General features: G+C 38.6%; 2 protein-coding genes and 1 non-coding gene across 3 annotated transcripts; all 3 read left to right on the top strand.

The window, feature by feature from the left end:
• The first annotated feature begins 206 nt into the window (after positions 1–206).
• LOC117635486 lies at positions 207–1,420 on the top strand. The gene is made up of 2 exons (XM_034369797.1): positions 207–641; positions 746–1,420. The coding sequence occupies exons 1-2, from the start codon at positions 207–209 to the stop codon at positions 1,418–1,420; spliced, it is 1,110 nt and encodes a 369-aa protein (XP_034225688.1).
• Positions 1,421–8,304: 6,884 nt separating this feature from the next.
• On the top strand, positions 8,305–8,802 carry LOC117635485 (phosphoglycerate mutase-like protein AT74). The gene has a single exon (XM_034369796.1). The coding sequence runs from the start codon at positions 8,305–8,307 to the stop codon at positions 8,800–8,802; it is 498 nt and encodes a 165-aa protein (XP_034225687.1).
• Positions 8,803–15,033: 6,231 nt separating this feature from the next.
• Positions 15,034–15,106, top strand: TRNAK-UUU. Its single transcript has one exon. It is a non-coding gene; the product is annotated as a tRNA-Lys (tRNA).
• The last annotated feature ends 676 nt before the right edge of the window (positions 15,107–15,782 follow it).

The raw sequence follows: 15,782 nt of genomic DNA, 5'->3' as shown, positions 1-15,782 counted from the left end.
GAATAAAAACCATCAACCCACTATCCCCAAGACACATGGGGACCACCTCGGTACCCGCGTTCCTATCGGAAGAAGGGGTACCGTTCGGAAGGGAAATCGGAGCTAGCCCAGCGCTACCCCCATGCACTCCCTTCGAAAACGCCCCCTCAACCCAAACAACCGCCGAAGCCGAGCTGGTAGTCCAAATCGCGTCCCTACGGAAGGACATGGCGAGGATTCAGGAGCACAACCACCTTCTTTCATCCAAAGTGGACGAAACCCAGCAGCTGCTGCACCAGCAGCACACGCAGAACATCCAGACAACTCACTCTTCCCAGAGCTTGCAGACCCCCCATAGGAAGAGGAAATACGGAAAGGTAGCGAGGGCAACGCTCGCGCCTTCCAAACAGTTGGTGGTGCCGACACCCAGGGATCAACCACACATCCCAAAGAAAGTCTACTCCGATTGCCGACTTCGGATCAACGATCGGGAAGCAGAGAGACGGAGGTCTCCGATCAGGATTAACGCTCAACTAAGGGGATCACGGATGAACGCCTTAGGAAGCAAGTCGCCTATTCGGAGGGTCAGAGGGCTGGACTCCGCAGAAGAGTCGGCGTCCGAATACATCCCTTCCAAGACGCAAGCTTCCACCTACCGTTCGGCAACGCCTTCTTGATACTCGGGGGATAATTCAGTAAGCCCGCGAAGACGCTCGGAAGACTATGGTTCCGAGGAAATCCCAAGCAGAGACCTTGTTCTCGGCAGGATAGGAAAGTGCAGCAGCTGCGTATACCGTTCTATACCGGAACCGAGGACCCCTTAACACACCTTCACTCATTTCAGTCCGCCATTGGATGCAAGGGCCTGAGCGATGAAGGGCAGTGCCTGCTATTCCCGTCTTCCCTTACCGAAGCAGCCCTGAACTGGTTCTACCGGTTGGAGCCGGAAACGGTAGATTCCTTCGACGAGTTGAAGCAAATTTTCCTTAATCACTTCATGATCCAAACGGACCGTCTGTACTCTGCCGATGATCTCTACATGATTCGGCAACGGGACGACGAACCATTGAGACAATACGCGGCCCGCTTCAGTCACGAATACTCAAGGTGTCCGGAAACAGAAGATAGGGCAACCTACGGCGCCTTCAAGAGTGGCCTTCAGTCCTCGCACTTCCGATACCTGGTACACAGCAGCAACTGGTGCACGTACGACGAACTGATGAAGCAGGCAGTAGTCCACGCCAAAGCCGAATACTTCAACTTGAAACCCAGTGTTTCGGCACGCCGAGAGGATACAGAACCAAATGCTTATCCGGCAAAGGCGCCATCCTACGAGTGGGCCGACTCATATTCGGCAGGTCATCAGAGGAAAGACAACCGTGCCGATCGAAGAGGCCAGCCGAAGAAGGGAAAAAGGCGGTACAGTCGCAACGACAACTGAGCTCCCCTGCCAAATCGTGACCACGGCAACGAAGTCTTTACCCTACTGAACACCACTTATGAGGCCGTTCTGATGAACGAACAAGAAATAACACCGAAATCGAACCAGCGAAGACCCAATCGGCAAGACAACCAGGATACCGGTAAATTATGTCGATACCATCAGCACAACAGCCATAATACGGAAGACTGTATAAGCCTGAGAAAGATTGTCGAACGGTTGATCAGAGAAGGGAGGCTAGATCAGTATATCGCCCGGCAGCCACCGGCGCCGGTCCCGAACCCAACTCGACAGATAAACATGATAAGCACTATCAGCGGTGGCTCAACCATTGCGGGAATGAGCAACCGGTCAATGAAGCAATATGTGCGCGCCGCGCAGTTTCCTCAGGTATTCGACATAGAGGTGAATCGGCACCAGGAAGTACCAAAATTTCATTGGGAACCGATCACATTTTGCGAAGAGGAGGAAGAGGGAATCCTTTATCCCCACGACGACCCGATGATCATCCGAGCAGAAATTGCTGACTACGATGTAGGTTGAGTACTGATCGATACCGGGAGTTCCGTAAGGGTGATTTTCTCCGAAGCTTTCCGAGAAATGGGAATCAACGACAACCAGGTCAACCGGCAGTTGACACCTTTGTTAAGTTTCTCTGGGGACCTGGTCCAACCGATCGGTAGTGTAAAACTGCCAATTACCTTCAGAACCGCACCAAGAAAAACAACGACATACGATCAGTTCCTCATCGTTGACTGCCCGACAGCATACAACGTCATCGTTGGGCGAACGGCACTCACGAGGGTTAAGGCGCATCTTTCGCCCCACATGCTATTGATGAAGTTCCCGACCCCCAACGGCACGGGAGCTGTCCGAGGAAATCAACTAAGCGCGCGAACTTGCTACGCCACGGCCCTCAAGTCAACCTCTTTCAAACTCCCCGACGAGACCATGTCTGTACAGGGGGTACCGAATGGTACGGGACCAGTTGACGACCCAAGAGATGAGTCCCCGACCCCTCACACACAACCCGCCGAGGAATTGGAGACGGTAACCTTGAGCAATGAACAGCCCGATCGTCAGGTTATAATCGGCATAAGACTCACTCCTGACCTCCGAACGTAATTCATAAATTTCTTGCGGCACCATTCGGAAGTGTCTGCATGGTCGTACGGAGATATGCCCGGCATCGCCCCAGAGGTCATCAGCCATAAACTCAGCATTTCCCCCGCTTATAAGCCCGTTAGGCAGAAGCGCTGATCGTACGATGCCAAACGATACGAAGCCATGCGTACTGAGGTTGACAAACTTCAAACCATCGGCTTCATCAGGAAGGCTACGTATCCGGTATGGCTGGCAAATTCCGTAATGGTGCGAAAGGCTAAAGGCGGGTGGCGAATGTGCCAAGACTATACCGATCTCAACAAGGCCTGCCCGAAGGACAGCTTTCCGTTGCCACAGATAGACCAGCTTGTGGACGCTACAGCCGGCCACGAACTGCTCAGCTTCATGGACGCCTATTCCGGATACAATCAGATATTCATGCACCCTTCCGACAGCGAACTCACCGCCTTCATAACGGATAAAGGATTGTACTGTTATAATGTCATGCCGTTCGGCCTGAAGAACGCGGGGGCAACATATCAAAGGCTTGTCAGCAAAATCTTCACCGGATACATCGGCAACATCATGGAGGTTTACGTTGACGACATGTTGGTAAAAAGCAGAACTGCCGAAGATTATGGACATGTTGGTCAAGTTGACTTGATGGAGCAATTATGGGCAGTGAAAAGCAATGAAGGTGAATGAAGTGAAGTGAAGATGTTTTTTTTTAATTTATTACGTTTATGTTGTATTTTTAGTTATGCTTTATTTTTTTTATGCGTTAGTTGTGGGTTGTTTATTTTTTATGCTTTGGTTGTGGTTTGCTTTTTATGTATGGAATGTTTTGAATAAAAAGGAAGTTTGTTGAATATTTTCTTTATTCACTAAAAGAAAATCAATACAACTAATAAAATAAAATACATGAATTAAACAACACAAAAAATACAATGAAATGAAAGGCAAGTAAACTAAGACATGAAAGGCAAGCAAACTATTTTAGTGGTTTTCATCATTTAACCAATCCGTGTTGCTAGGTCCATCGTCATGAAAAAGTCTTCGTCTCATAACATCCCTTCTTTCTAGCTTCCAAAATTGTTTTGTTTCAGGGGACATATGTCTTGTATCCATGGCCATGGTTTCCCGATTTTTTTTTCCAATGTTTTGTTCGCGTACATACTCCATTTCTTTGCGTACATACTCCCTTTCTTTTGAATATTCTAGTTGAATAGCCATATCGTGCTCTTGTTGTTTCAAGTCCATTTCAATTCTCATGGTTTGGCGCTTTGAAAGTTCCTCCAAAAATTTAGATGCATTCTTGCTCGAATTACTCCCTCTCTTCGCCTTCGCCGCCTTCCTTCCAATAGGCCATGGCTCCCTTTCGAGGGGTGAGTCTTGACTCATCGAGGAATCTATAGGTGAATCCGATGCCGGTATCTCATGGAGTGGCGCCTTGTTCAACACTACCGTCGGACCCATTGGAATAATTTGGAATCTCTTACAATTCTTCACCACCTCCCAACAATGAGTATGATTAAAACTTTTTTTGCCTTGCCCAATAGCACCAAACCACATTTATGCTTGCATAATCTATTTAAAAAAAAATGGAAATGCAAGAAACTTTAAAAAATATTGGCAATGCATAATGTAAAAAAAAAAAATAAATAAATAAATAATAACAAAATATATAAATTGCAAGAAACATTTAAATAAAAATTAATATGACATAGAAATTAATAAAACGAAAATGACGAATAATTTACCTCACTGCTAAAGTTTTCTCCATTTCTATGGTTGTCCATCGCTTTTGCCAAGGCATTTCTCCATTTCGCCAACTCTTTATTAAGAATTTTTCACCTACTAAATTATGTCCTTTCCGTATGTGTCGAACCAATTGCCCTTTCACAAAATGCCTGATGAATTTTTTTCCACATATGACAAAATTTAATCTCATTGCTCAGTAAGGGACAATGACTAACTAAGGGATATGAGTGCTAAAAAGTTACCAAGAGAAAAAGTGACTGTTAGATTATAAAATTGACCACAAAACATTTCCTCATCATGATGGGGATAAGGTTAGATCAATTCACAGTTGTGGTGAATGGAAACATAGCACATTTTTCACTTAAGAAAATCCTCCTATGTTTTACTTTTGGGACGCAAGATATAAATCCATAAAATACATTAAAGCTGAAACATTATTCCCAAGCATCTTCAGTTATGATCATCTTTATTATCAACTCTTTAAAAGCCTGCGGGGATTGCCTCTATTGCTGAGGATCTTCAGTTATACTAAAAGCCTGATTTCCTTAAAGACATATGACAATTTAGTTAAAAGACAAGTGCGCAGGCGGCAAATCATGGAAACAACAAAATCAAGGACATGGCATTTTAATCTTGTGCGCAAATAAGCTTTTTTCTTTTGGTCGATATGTGTGCAAGTAATAAGATGGAGTTGCGAATTTTTATTTTATTTTATTTAATCTACTGTCTTGCAACTTTCATGGGGATAGGACTCAGTAACTCTATTTGAGTATGAATTACTGTTATACGATATGTGATCATCGTGATTGACATTACATAAGATCATTCATGTTTCATGATCACTGAGGATGTTAAATGATATAAGTCAATTTAGTTGATTACTTAGGTCTAACTCATCTTAGCTTAGTTGGTAGAGCACTTGATTATTAAACAAATTATGATTATTATATATATATATATATATAAGCGAAAGGCAAAGAATGACGAAACATTCAAAATACCAAAAAATATCTTTAGTTAATCTAAATATTAAGAATTAAAATTATTAATTAAATGAGAATAATATGGTAAATTCAATTTTTTCATATTAAAAAAATTAAAATTTTTTTGGTTAACTTTTTTTATTATCATTTAAGATAAATAAATTATATTAATTTAACCTTCAATGTAAAAAAATTTAAAATCTAAGGCTATGACAACATTCAATTCTAATGAAAAATTGGAAATCTTGACAAGTGGAATTTCACATGTTCCAATGTTACCTTGAGATATCTAAAAGTTTTTGGAAAATATTAAATGAATATATAAATATATATTAAAAAGAAAGACAATTGGGCCATCCCGAGACAAATGTGGCTGAGGCGGTTAAATAGTTGGGCTCCCATCCCATTTGTCCTCCTAATTTGAATTTAAATTTTGTTTATTTATTTATAAATTGGCTCTTTCCTATTTATATACGACTTTCATTGGAACCTAGGTTCTCCCTAAACGTTTTCCATCTTTTTCACCTGTCCTTTTCTCTATTCCAGATAGCAAAAGGAGAAGGCTAGAACTTGCACTATATATATCAGCAGTACCAAATCTTGTTATTATTTCTTATCTCAAAGTATCAATCGCTGAAACTGAGATGAAGGGAATCCTGGGTGATTTCTGGTTTGGAAGAAAATATTTCGATACAACAACTTGTGAAAGAAACTTTTTATTTGGATACATCGACCTTCTATCAAATTTGATTCCACATCGTTCAATCATTTCGACAAAAGCTAAGTCTTGTTGCTTGCTTTGTTACAATTTAATTTACTTGAAGATGTAACTATATGACATCAAATGTGATATTTGTTCGTGTTTGTTATTTGGGTAAATAATATAATTTTGTGTTAACCATATTGTTTCTATCATGATGACGATGAGAAGCCTTTGAATATAATTTAGATGGGTGCGAGAATGATATCTTATATATATATATATATATACTAAAATTATTTGTTTCATTAGCAGGATTAGAGGAGCCGAATGCTCAGAGAAACGACAAGTCAACCTTAATAGACCTACCCAACGAGATCATCTTCGACATCCTTATGAGGCTGCCGACAAAATCGCTTTTTGACATCCGTGGCTTATCAAATACCTCTTCAAACCTAGTTGATGACCCATTTTTTGCCACGCTGCACACTCGACGTTTACATAATTCTGCTACTGCTGTTGAAGCTGCTCAACTTATGCTTCTTGTTCAGATTTGGTCCTTTGAGGATGAGAAGCACTTAACTGCCTTGCAATCATTGGAGTACAATATTGACAAGCACCGCTTGAACAAAAATGAAGACACTAGTACAAAGATCTTTTCCAAGTTTGATTATTACGAAGTAGATTTTGTTTTTTGCAACTTGTTTTGCTTTAAACAATTTGGAGTTCCATCCTTATTGGTCAATCCTTTGAGAGGAGAAGTTCTAGAGCTCCCGTTGTGTGAGCTCATTCCAATCGACAGAAGAAAGTGGTACGGCATGGGATTTGACAGTATAACAAACACACACAAGATTGTTTGCATTGCTCAAAGTGCACCATTCGGATACGCGGCTTATGTCTATACATTGGGCACAAGATCATCAACTTGGCGACAAATACACTCAGTTCCTCAATGTGAGTTCAGTACCAAGAATACATCTGCATATGGATACATGCATTGGTGGACTTATTATGCCGCAGGTTTAGAAGACCCCGAGCATATTATTTCTTTCAATTTCATGAAAGATGAATTTTTTTGGACCCCTTGTCCTAATTCATCACAAGGTTTTGCTAGTAGTTTGTGTGCCGTGAATTTACTTAACTTCAGAGGACGTTTGACCATTCTGTTATCTGGGAATTTGTCTCTTGAGATATGGGTGCTAAAAAGTTATGAAGCAAGAGAGTGGACTCTAAATTACAAAATTGACAACAAAGTGTTTTCTCATGATGGGCGTGGACGTGGATCAATTCAGACTTGTGGTGAATGGGAACATGGCATATTTTTCACTAGAAAAAATCCTCCTATGTTTTACTTTTGGGACGCAAGATATAATTCCATAAAATACATCAAAGCTGAAACATTATTCCCAAGCATCTTCAGTTATGATCACCTTTATTATCAACTCTTGAAAAGGCAGCGGCGATTGCCTCCGATACTGAGGATCTTCAGTTACACTAGAAGCCTGATTTCCTTGAAGACATATGGCAATTTAGTTAAAAGGCGACTGTGTAAGCGGCAAATTTTGGAAACAACAAAATCAAGGACATAGCATTTTGAGTGTTTAATTGACAGAGATGTGTAAGTTGGAGTTGTAAATTGTTATTTAATTTAATTTAATCTATTGTCTTGCACGTTCATAAAGGGATGACTTAGTAACTTTGTTTGAGTTTCAATTACTATTATACAACTTTCATGGGGTGGAACCTCGACTTCTTTCCAACCAGGCCATATGCGGCCCAAAGGTTGATATTAAAGGCGCACTCACGTCACATAGCCTTTACTTTTTTTGAGACCTTTCATTATATTCCACAAGAAATAGGTTTCATGATCACTTAGGATGTTAAATGATATCAGTCTCTCAGTCAATTTATATGCTTACCTAGGCCTAACTCATCTTCATCCATGGCCGTTAGTATTTCAGTTTCCTTCTCAGGGACATTCTTTGCTTTGCTTCCCATAATATCTTTAATGACAGAGCTAAATATACCCCAGCAAGAAAATAAATATTTTGAAACCTTTCATTATATTCCACAAGAAATATGAATTGTGGTGATGCTAAGTTGTGAGCTGAGTTGAGATAAGCAGGGTTTGAGGTTGAATCTTAAATATGTTTAAGCTTGGCTTGACGTTTTAGTACCTCTGGATATTTAGAAAGAGGCTTTCCATTTGGAAATTGCATTCTATGATTTAATAATGCTTTTCTTTGGAACCAAAAAGTATTGCCCAAATGTCTAATGATGATTGAAGTAGTGCTTTACACATAGTGAAGAGGTTATTGAAGAAGAGGTAATGATCCATGGCTAGAAACAGAAAGTGGTGGATGGCATGGAAGTCCAATTTAATAAAGATAATTGCAGGTTTTCTTGAATCATTATGGAGGGACATAGACATGAACAGGCTTCGCCATGACCCTTGCCATGACCTCAATCTTATAATAATATCACACGGATTAACGTCACACGTCTTCCTAATAAAGTGGTTCAAGTGGACGGTTGAGCAATTCGAGCACCTAAACAATCTTGGAAATTGCGAATTTCGAGTGATGCAATTAGCAAAGGGCGGAGAATACAGCATAGCAATCCATCACAGTGAGGAAGAACTGGTAGAATGGGGTCTCTCCCCTGAAATGATAGCTGACCAAAAGTGGCGAGCCTATGCCAACAGGGGTGATTGGAATGAGCGTTGCCCCTGGTACCTTGATGCTTTTTTGGACCGTCTAGCTGACTCGGAAGACAGCGGAGAAAGTGAAGACATTTGGCATGAAACTGATGAAAAGATTCAGCAATCAAATTGATTGTGCGAGTCATGAAACCAAACTGATTCTTTTAGGATATAAACATAGGCTCCTCAGCAATTGGGTTGAGAATTGTTTTGATTTAACATGTAGTTAATTGTTGTGTGTTCATAGTATCTCTTGAATGCTGGAAATAGAAATTAGCAATATCAATTGGAGTTCAGAATTTTACTGATTTCTTTGTTGTGAGGATTCGATCGGCTAAATTAGGGATGTGCTGCTCTTATTCATTGTGTAATTGGGATTTGTTGAAAGAATGAAATTTGCATGCTAGACTGATTTTGGACAGGAGATGGATGTAAATGCATGGCAAACAGGGCTTTCCGAAGTGGGCATCAAATGACATTTTAGGTTGTAGGCGGAGCGCTGGTAAAGTATCATTGCTTCATGCATCTACCTTTTCCTTTTGAATGAATGGTGCGTCCAGGAGCAAGCTCCTCATGTGAAACTATCAAATCTTTCTGGTAAGTCAGGTTGAAAGAATCTAAAAGCCTTGTACAAGGAAAGAAAGCAAAAAAGAAGAAACTTCCAATCTTCTTTCAGTCTAGAATTAATGACTATCCCAAAATCATGAAAGAAACTTTCAAGGATACGTATATGGATATATCTGCAGCTTATCTCGTGGAGTGAAAGAAAGAAGATAAATATTTCATGATCACCATTCAACTGTGCAAGGATAAAGTACAGCAAATGATGAAGATTTCTCTACATCATCCCTTAAGAAACTGATACGAAATCACTCAACACTCAGAAATTTAAATATGTGACACAGATGACCAACTAGAACATCTGATAGTTTTGGTTTGATTTGAGATCACATTCAATGCATTCATTCCTACGTTTTCTTGTTACCCCAAATGATTAAAATTTGGAGCTGCAAGATGATTGGACAGTAGCCCATGAGACATCACTACCACTTTTCGACTTGTAAAAAGGAGTACAAGACCAAGATGATTGGGAGATCTTCTTGTAGATTAGCCATTTTGACTAACCTTTATTTACCCCTTACAGAACACAACAAAATAACCAGAGTCATGATCTAATCCCACCACTCACTGTCACTGCTTAACTATACAATCAACATATTAATACCAAATGAAGAAGAAGAGGAGGGGGACTTAGATGTAATAAGAAAAAGAAATAAAGGATAACAAAAGCTCCCCTAACTCTATTATCAAATGCCAAGTTCTAAAGATTATTGTATGTATGCCATCTTCAACACAATTGAAGAAACCAATATCTCCATTTTGACCAAACCAATATCTCCATCAACAGGGCTGAGAAATATAGCTCCATCAGTGGTTTGAAGGACCTAAGTGTTCGACAATGACTCTGTTTCGCTAAGCAGAAAAGCCTAATCAGTGCAATGTAACTTGTATTGTATCAAGCACATTCTCATGCCGGATCTCTAAGTGTTTCCAGGCAATACAGATCCAAATTTACAAAACTCAGCTCAAGAATTCAACAAATATATGCAAGAATTCAAAATCCAAAATGAATTCATTTTCTGACCAAAAAGAAAAATGAAATCATTTGAAAAGACAGAGGATGGATGTGCTTGGTTGATTGGCAGTTGCAGGTTTGTGGTTGACATTGTAGTGCCTTGGAAGGATGTATTATTGACAAGTGGTGTTTCTTTAGTTTGTATTCTTTACACTTCATCCTGCATTGTCATATGCAGATCATCAATACATCAGCAGGTGCAGTCGAAGCAAATACAAAGCAATGTGATCCAATTCACAAAATCACAAGCTCAGCAGTATTCTATAAGAGAAGGAAACGGTAGTCATATATCCATCATACACATGTCATCATGTCCATATTTTTTTTAACTAATTCCATTCCAAATTATTCCTTTTTCAATTGTACATAAACAATACTGTTTTCACAAGAGTGAGAAATACAATAGAAATATTCAACCAATTCTAGTCTTTCTTTTTCTCCATTCTTAATTCTTCACAGTTTATGTGGCTGTTGGTGATTTTTTATATTGGAAAGATGTCACACCTAAATAGCTTAAGAAAATAAAAGGCTAATGAAGGACAATCAACTGACATTATTTCCACTCCCACTGAATTTAATAAAAGCAATGTATACAAAAAAGGAACTGACCTTAATTGTGAACTCAATTCATCCAATATTAACACACTTCTCCAAGGGCATCTTTAATCCCTTCGCTGCAATTTGTGCACCTAAATAATGCAAAAAAGTTAATTTATTGTTAACAATCATTACTCCAAAGAAAAGAAAAACCCTAAAGAAAATGGAAATTCCTTACTTAAATCATCACTGTTGGCAGACCGCCTATTCTTGTTGTCTGTGCTGTGAGATATTGCAGTGGCAGGATTTGCAGTGGAAGAATTTGCAGTGGCAGGCTCAGCAGAAGGAGGGTTGTCACGGGCCGCACCATTATTAGAATGGCCAGGCCATATGGTGGAAAAAAACTTGGAAAAGCATATCATGAGAAACAAATCAAACAAGGATGTGACAAATTTTCCAAGAGCCTTCAGCCGATCTAAGAAGCAGGTTTTGAAAACCTGTAAACCATATTGGGAGGCTGACTTCATCACATATGCTGCTGGAACAGGAATGTTGATCCGTTCCTCTGATGGTGTCGAGACATACTTCACCAAGTAGTCAATGACATTCCAGTCAGCAGCAGAGTTTGGCTCGAGTAATTTCACAATGAGTCTGACTTCATTCTCCTCCAAGTGCCTATCCAGTAAAGCACTGAAACGACCCCACAGTTGCCTCCTAAATGAAGACGTAGAATTCTGAATTTGTCTTACAGTGATCGCTTTTGGATCGGACAATCTCATACTCTGCCGCTCCAGTTGGAGGGCCTCCAGGGAATCATAGTGCCTTTTCATCATTCTGTGTAAATGGTTCAACTGAGCTGTTGATGTAGCCACAGCAAGTCAAAGATTGGGTTTTGTAGCTGCAACAAACTTGGACTAGTTTAGAGGAGAAATACATCTTGGATAAGAAAACGAAAAATGATGAGGAACTATGGAAATTTTGAACAGTAGAAACAACTCTGGAAAAAAACGTCATTGAAACAACTCTGTGTATTGGAAAAACCTTAGGATTGTTGAAACAACTCTGTATCATATCAATATTCAATTAGAGCTAGGGATTTTGGAGGATTTTAGTGTTAGAAGCTGGAAAGCATGCAAGAACTTCATATATTGAAGGCAATTACAATTAGAATAGCAAGAATTTCTAAAATCGGAAATCCACAAAATTTGGGAATTTCAATGTTCTAAGTTAAGAAATTGGAGAACTGAGAATGAAATTTAGATTGACGAAACGTAAGGAAATGAAAAGTTGCAGAAGTGAGTCACAATAAGAATAGCTAAGAAAATGAGAGAGTACCTGCAACAAACCCAGATTTCGCGAAGAAGACGACGATGGAAAAGAGCGCGAAAGAATCTGAAAAAGCGGAAGGATGTGTTTTAGATTTTCAGATTAATATTATTAATAACCTTAACGTATATATACTGTTTAGACACTTTGATGGTATAAATAAAAAAACAAAAGACATTAAGACAAACAAACCCACTTAGCTTAGCTGGTGCTGCATGTTGGTTTTTAGCCTTTGTTGGTCTGTTCGATTCCCATAGGTAGTGTTTTTCCTTTTTGGGTTCTTTTATTGTTTGTTAATATAAGTGACATATGTTGTTCAACCCCTCTTTTTTCTTTTTAACTACTTACTACAAGGCAATTACAATTAGAATAGCAAGAATTTCTAAAATCGGAAATCCACAAAATTTGGGAATTTCAGTGTTCTAAGTTAAGAAATTGGAGAACTGAGAATGAAATTTAGATTGACGAAACGTAAGAAAATGAAAAGTTGCAGAAGTGAGTCACAATAAGAATAGCTAAGAAAATGAGAGAGTACCTGCAACAAACCTAGATTCCGCGAAGAAGACGACGATGGAAAAGAGCGCAAAAAGAATCTGAAAAAGCGGAAGGATGTGTTTTAGATTTTCAGATTAATATTATTAATAACCTTAACGTATATATACTGTTTAGACACTTTGATGGGATAAATAAAAAAACAAAAGACATTAAGACAAACAAACCAACTTAGCTTAGCTGGTGCGACATGTTGGTTTTTAGCCTTTGTTGGTCTGTTCGATTCCCATGGGTAGTGTTTTTCCTTTTTGGGTTCTTTTATTGTTTGTTAATATAAGTGCCATATGTTGTTCAACCCCTCTTTTTTCTTTTTAACTACTTACTACAAGGCAATTACAATTAGAATAGCAAGAATTTCTAAAATCGGAAATCCACAAAATTTGAGAATTTCAGTGTTCTAAGTTAAGAAATTGGAGAACTGAGAATGAAATTTAGATTGACGAAACGTAAGAAAATGAAAAGTTGCAGAAGTGAGTCACAATAAGAATAGCTAAGAAAATGAGAGAGTACCTGCAACAAACCTAGATTTCGCGAAGAAGACGACGATGGAAAAGAGCGCAAAAAGAATCTGAAAAAGCGGAAGGATGTGTTTTAGATTTTCAGATTAATATTATTAATAACCTGAACGTATATATACTGTTTAGACACTTTGATGGGATAAATAAAAAAACCAAAAGACATTAAGACAAACAAACCCACTTAGCTTAGCTGGTGCGGCATGTTGGTTTTTAGCCTTTGTTGGTCTGTTCGATTCCCGTAGGTAGTGTTTTTCCTTTTTGGGTTCTTTTATTGTTTGTTAATATAAGTGACATATGTTGTTCAACCCCTCTTTTTTCTTTTTAACTACTTACTACAAGGCAATTACAATTAGAATAGCAAGAATTTCTAAAATCGGAAATCCACAAAATTTGGGAATTTCAGTGTTCTAAGTTAAGAAATTGGAGAACTGAGAATGAAATTTAGATTGACGAAACGTAAGAAAATGAAAAGTTGCAGAAGTGAGTCACAATAAGAATAGCTAAGAAAATGAGAGAGTACCTGCAACAAACCTAGATTTCGCGAAGAAGACGACGATGGAAAAGAGCGCAAAAAGAATCTGAAAAAGCGGAAGGATGTGTTTTAGATTTTCAGATTAATATTATTAATAACCTGAACGTATATATACTGTTTAGACACTTTGATGGGATAAATAAAAAAACCAAAAGACATTAAGACAAACAAACCCTCTTAGCTTAGCTGGTGCGGCATGTTGGTTTTTAGCCTTTGTTGGTCTGTTCGATTCCCGTAGGTAGTGTTTTTCCTTTTTGGATTCTTTTATTGTTTGTTAATATAAGTGACATATGTTGTTCAACCCCTCTTTTTTCTTTTTAACTACTTACTACATTTTTCAATTTTCAATTTTTTTTTTTGGTTTCCTGTGTTCAATCATTGCTTAAATAATAAAATTAAGCCATTCAGAAAAGTAGATTGATCAAGCCTAAATTTCTTATATAACAAGATAACCCCAGCCATGATCTAAAAACAAGAATTAACTTAATCCCATCTGCATTCCTAGTATATATAGTATATAGATAACGCTTTAATTATACGGTTTCATGTTTGTGTTTGGATTTTCGAACTTGAAAAAGTTTTAGTTAAGGTTCAGCAGCACTTGCAACAAAACCAAATTTCAGTAGCTTCACGAAGATGAAGACGGAAATAACGGAACCGAGATAATAGCGCGATCTGAAAAAACGACATTGATGTGCTTTAGATTATTAATTAACATATGTTGTTCAATCCCTCTTTTTTCTTTTTTACTACTTACTACAAATTAAAACTACCCTTTGCCTTTTTTGGCATTGGCACCAATCAACTTTTGAGTTGAGCCCGAAAACACCATCAGAAAGAATTGCACCTATTCATTCACTCTAGGATAAGGATAGTGTACAAATAAACAAACACGAATTGAGAAAAATAAATTTACAAACTGAACTTTGGAATAACACTGCCCAAAAACACATTCAATTGACAAGTAAAAAAGCCTAACCCTGATTGAATCAAAAAGTAAAGTAAAAGAAAATGTCCAAAATGAAGTTGCTCCTCTTCCCTACCACTCGTCTGTCTGACCATATATTATGATGGGTCATTAGCCCAGTGTGCCCCGTGACTGTAGGATGGGCCAATCTCACCTGACCTAATTCTTCTTCCCTTGTAGGGCCCAAGCCCAATACAATTCCCCACTATCAGCCCGACCGACAAAACCCAAAAAGTTTTTGTTGCTGCTCGAAAGATGCCATTAAGAAGACAAACAAACTGAATGAGAACAAGCAAGCCGTCTTAGCTCAGCTGGTAGAGCGCGTGGCTTTTAACCACGTGGTCGTGGGTTCGATTCCCACAGACGGCGAATTTGCCTTCACTTTATTATTTTGACATTTTCTTCTACTATTCATAAAGTGGTCCCACGTTCATTTCCCTTTTGGTTTTTGTAAAGGCAATTTCATATCAACTACTATTGTGGAGATTAATTATTAAACAAATTGTGATTAATATGTCTAATCTTTAACCATTACAACTTATGTTGGCCATAATTTAGCTGTCCCCTCAACCTCTTTTGGCATCCGTCCATATATGGGTCGATTTCTTCAAGTCACGGTGGACCCTGAGCCTTTGGCTTTTTCCTTTTTTTGGTAGACCAAGTACTCTGAATTCTAAATCATGTGGCCATATAAAGAGTTTTAGTTTGTCTATGAGTTCACACCTTAACTTCTGTGGAAGTAGTAGGAGGGCTCAAGACCGACCAATCATGAAATTGAAAGAGAAAGAACTTGTATGTAACAGAATATATGTATGTTTCTTTTTTGATTACGTTAATAAAAATATAAAGAGAAATAAGCATACGCCTTGATATTGATAAGTTTTTCTCTGAGTCAAGACTCAATTATATACTTTCATAGGTTTAATCAAAAAATAAAAATAATGTTCATGTGGTTGTGTTGTGAATCTATGCTCTATTGTATTATATTTTTTTATTGCAACAAGCACAAAGCGCAACCACATTCATCCAAAGACATGAAGAGATA

This window comes from Prunus dulcis, chromosome 7 (genome assembly GCF_902201215.1).
Source record: "Prunus dulcis chromosome 7, ALMONDv2, whole genome shotgun sequence".
NCBI classification, from domain to species: Eukaryota; Viridiplantae; Streptophyta; class Magnoliopsida; order Rosales; family Rosaceae; genus Prunus; species Prunus dulcis.
This window is presented reverse-complemented; position numbering and strand designations above follow the sequence as displayed.

What these genes read in the sequence shown, in the direction of transcription:
- LOC117635486 (XM_034369797.1), top strand. Translation starts at nt 207, where the DNA reads ATGGCGAGGATTCAGGAGCACAACCACCTTCTTTCATCCAAAGTGGAC. An exon ending in AAGCTTCCACCTACCGTTCG is followed by an intron (nt 642 to 745) that starts GCAACGCCTTCT and finishes TGTTCTCGGCAG; the next exon opens with GATAGGAAAGTGCAGCAGCT.
- LOC117635485 (XM_034369796.1), top strand. Translation starts at nt 8,305, where the DNA reads ATGGCTAGAAACAGAAAGTGGTGGATGGCATGGAAGTCCAATTTAATA.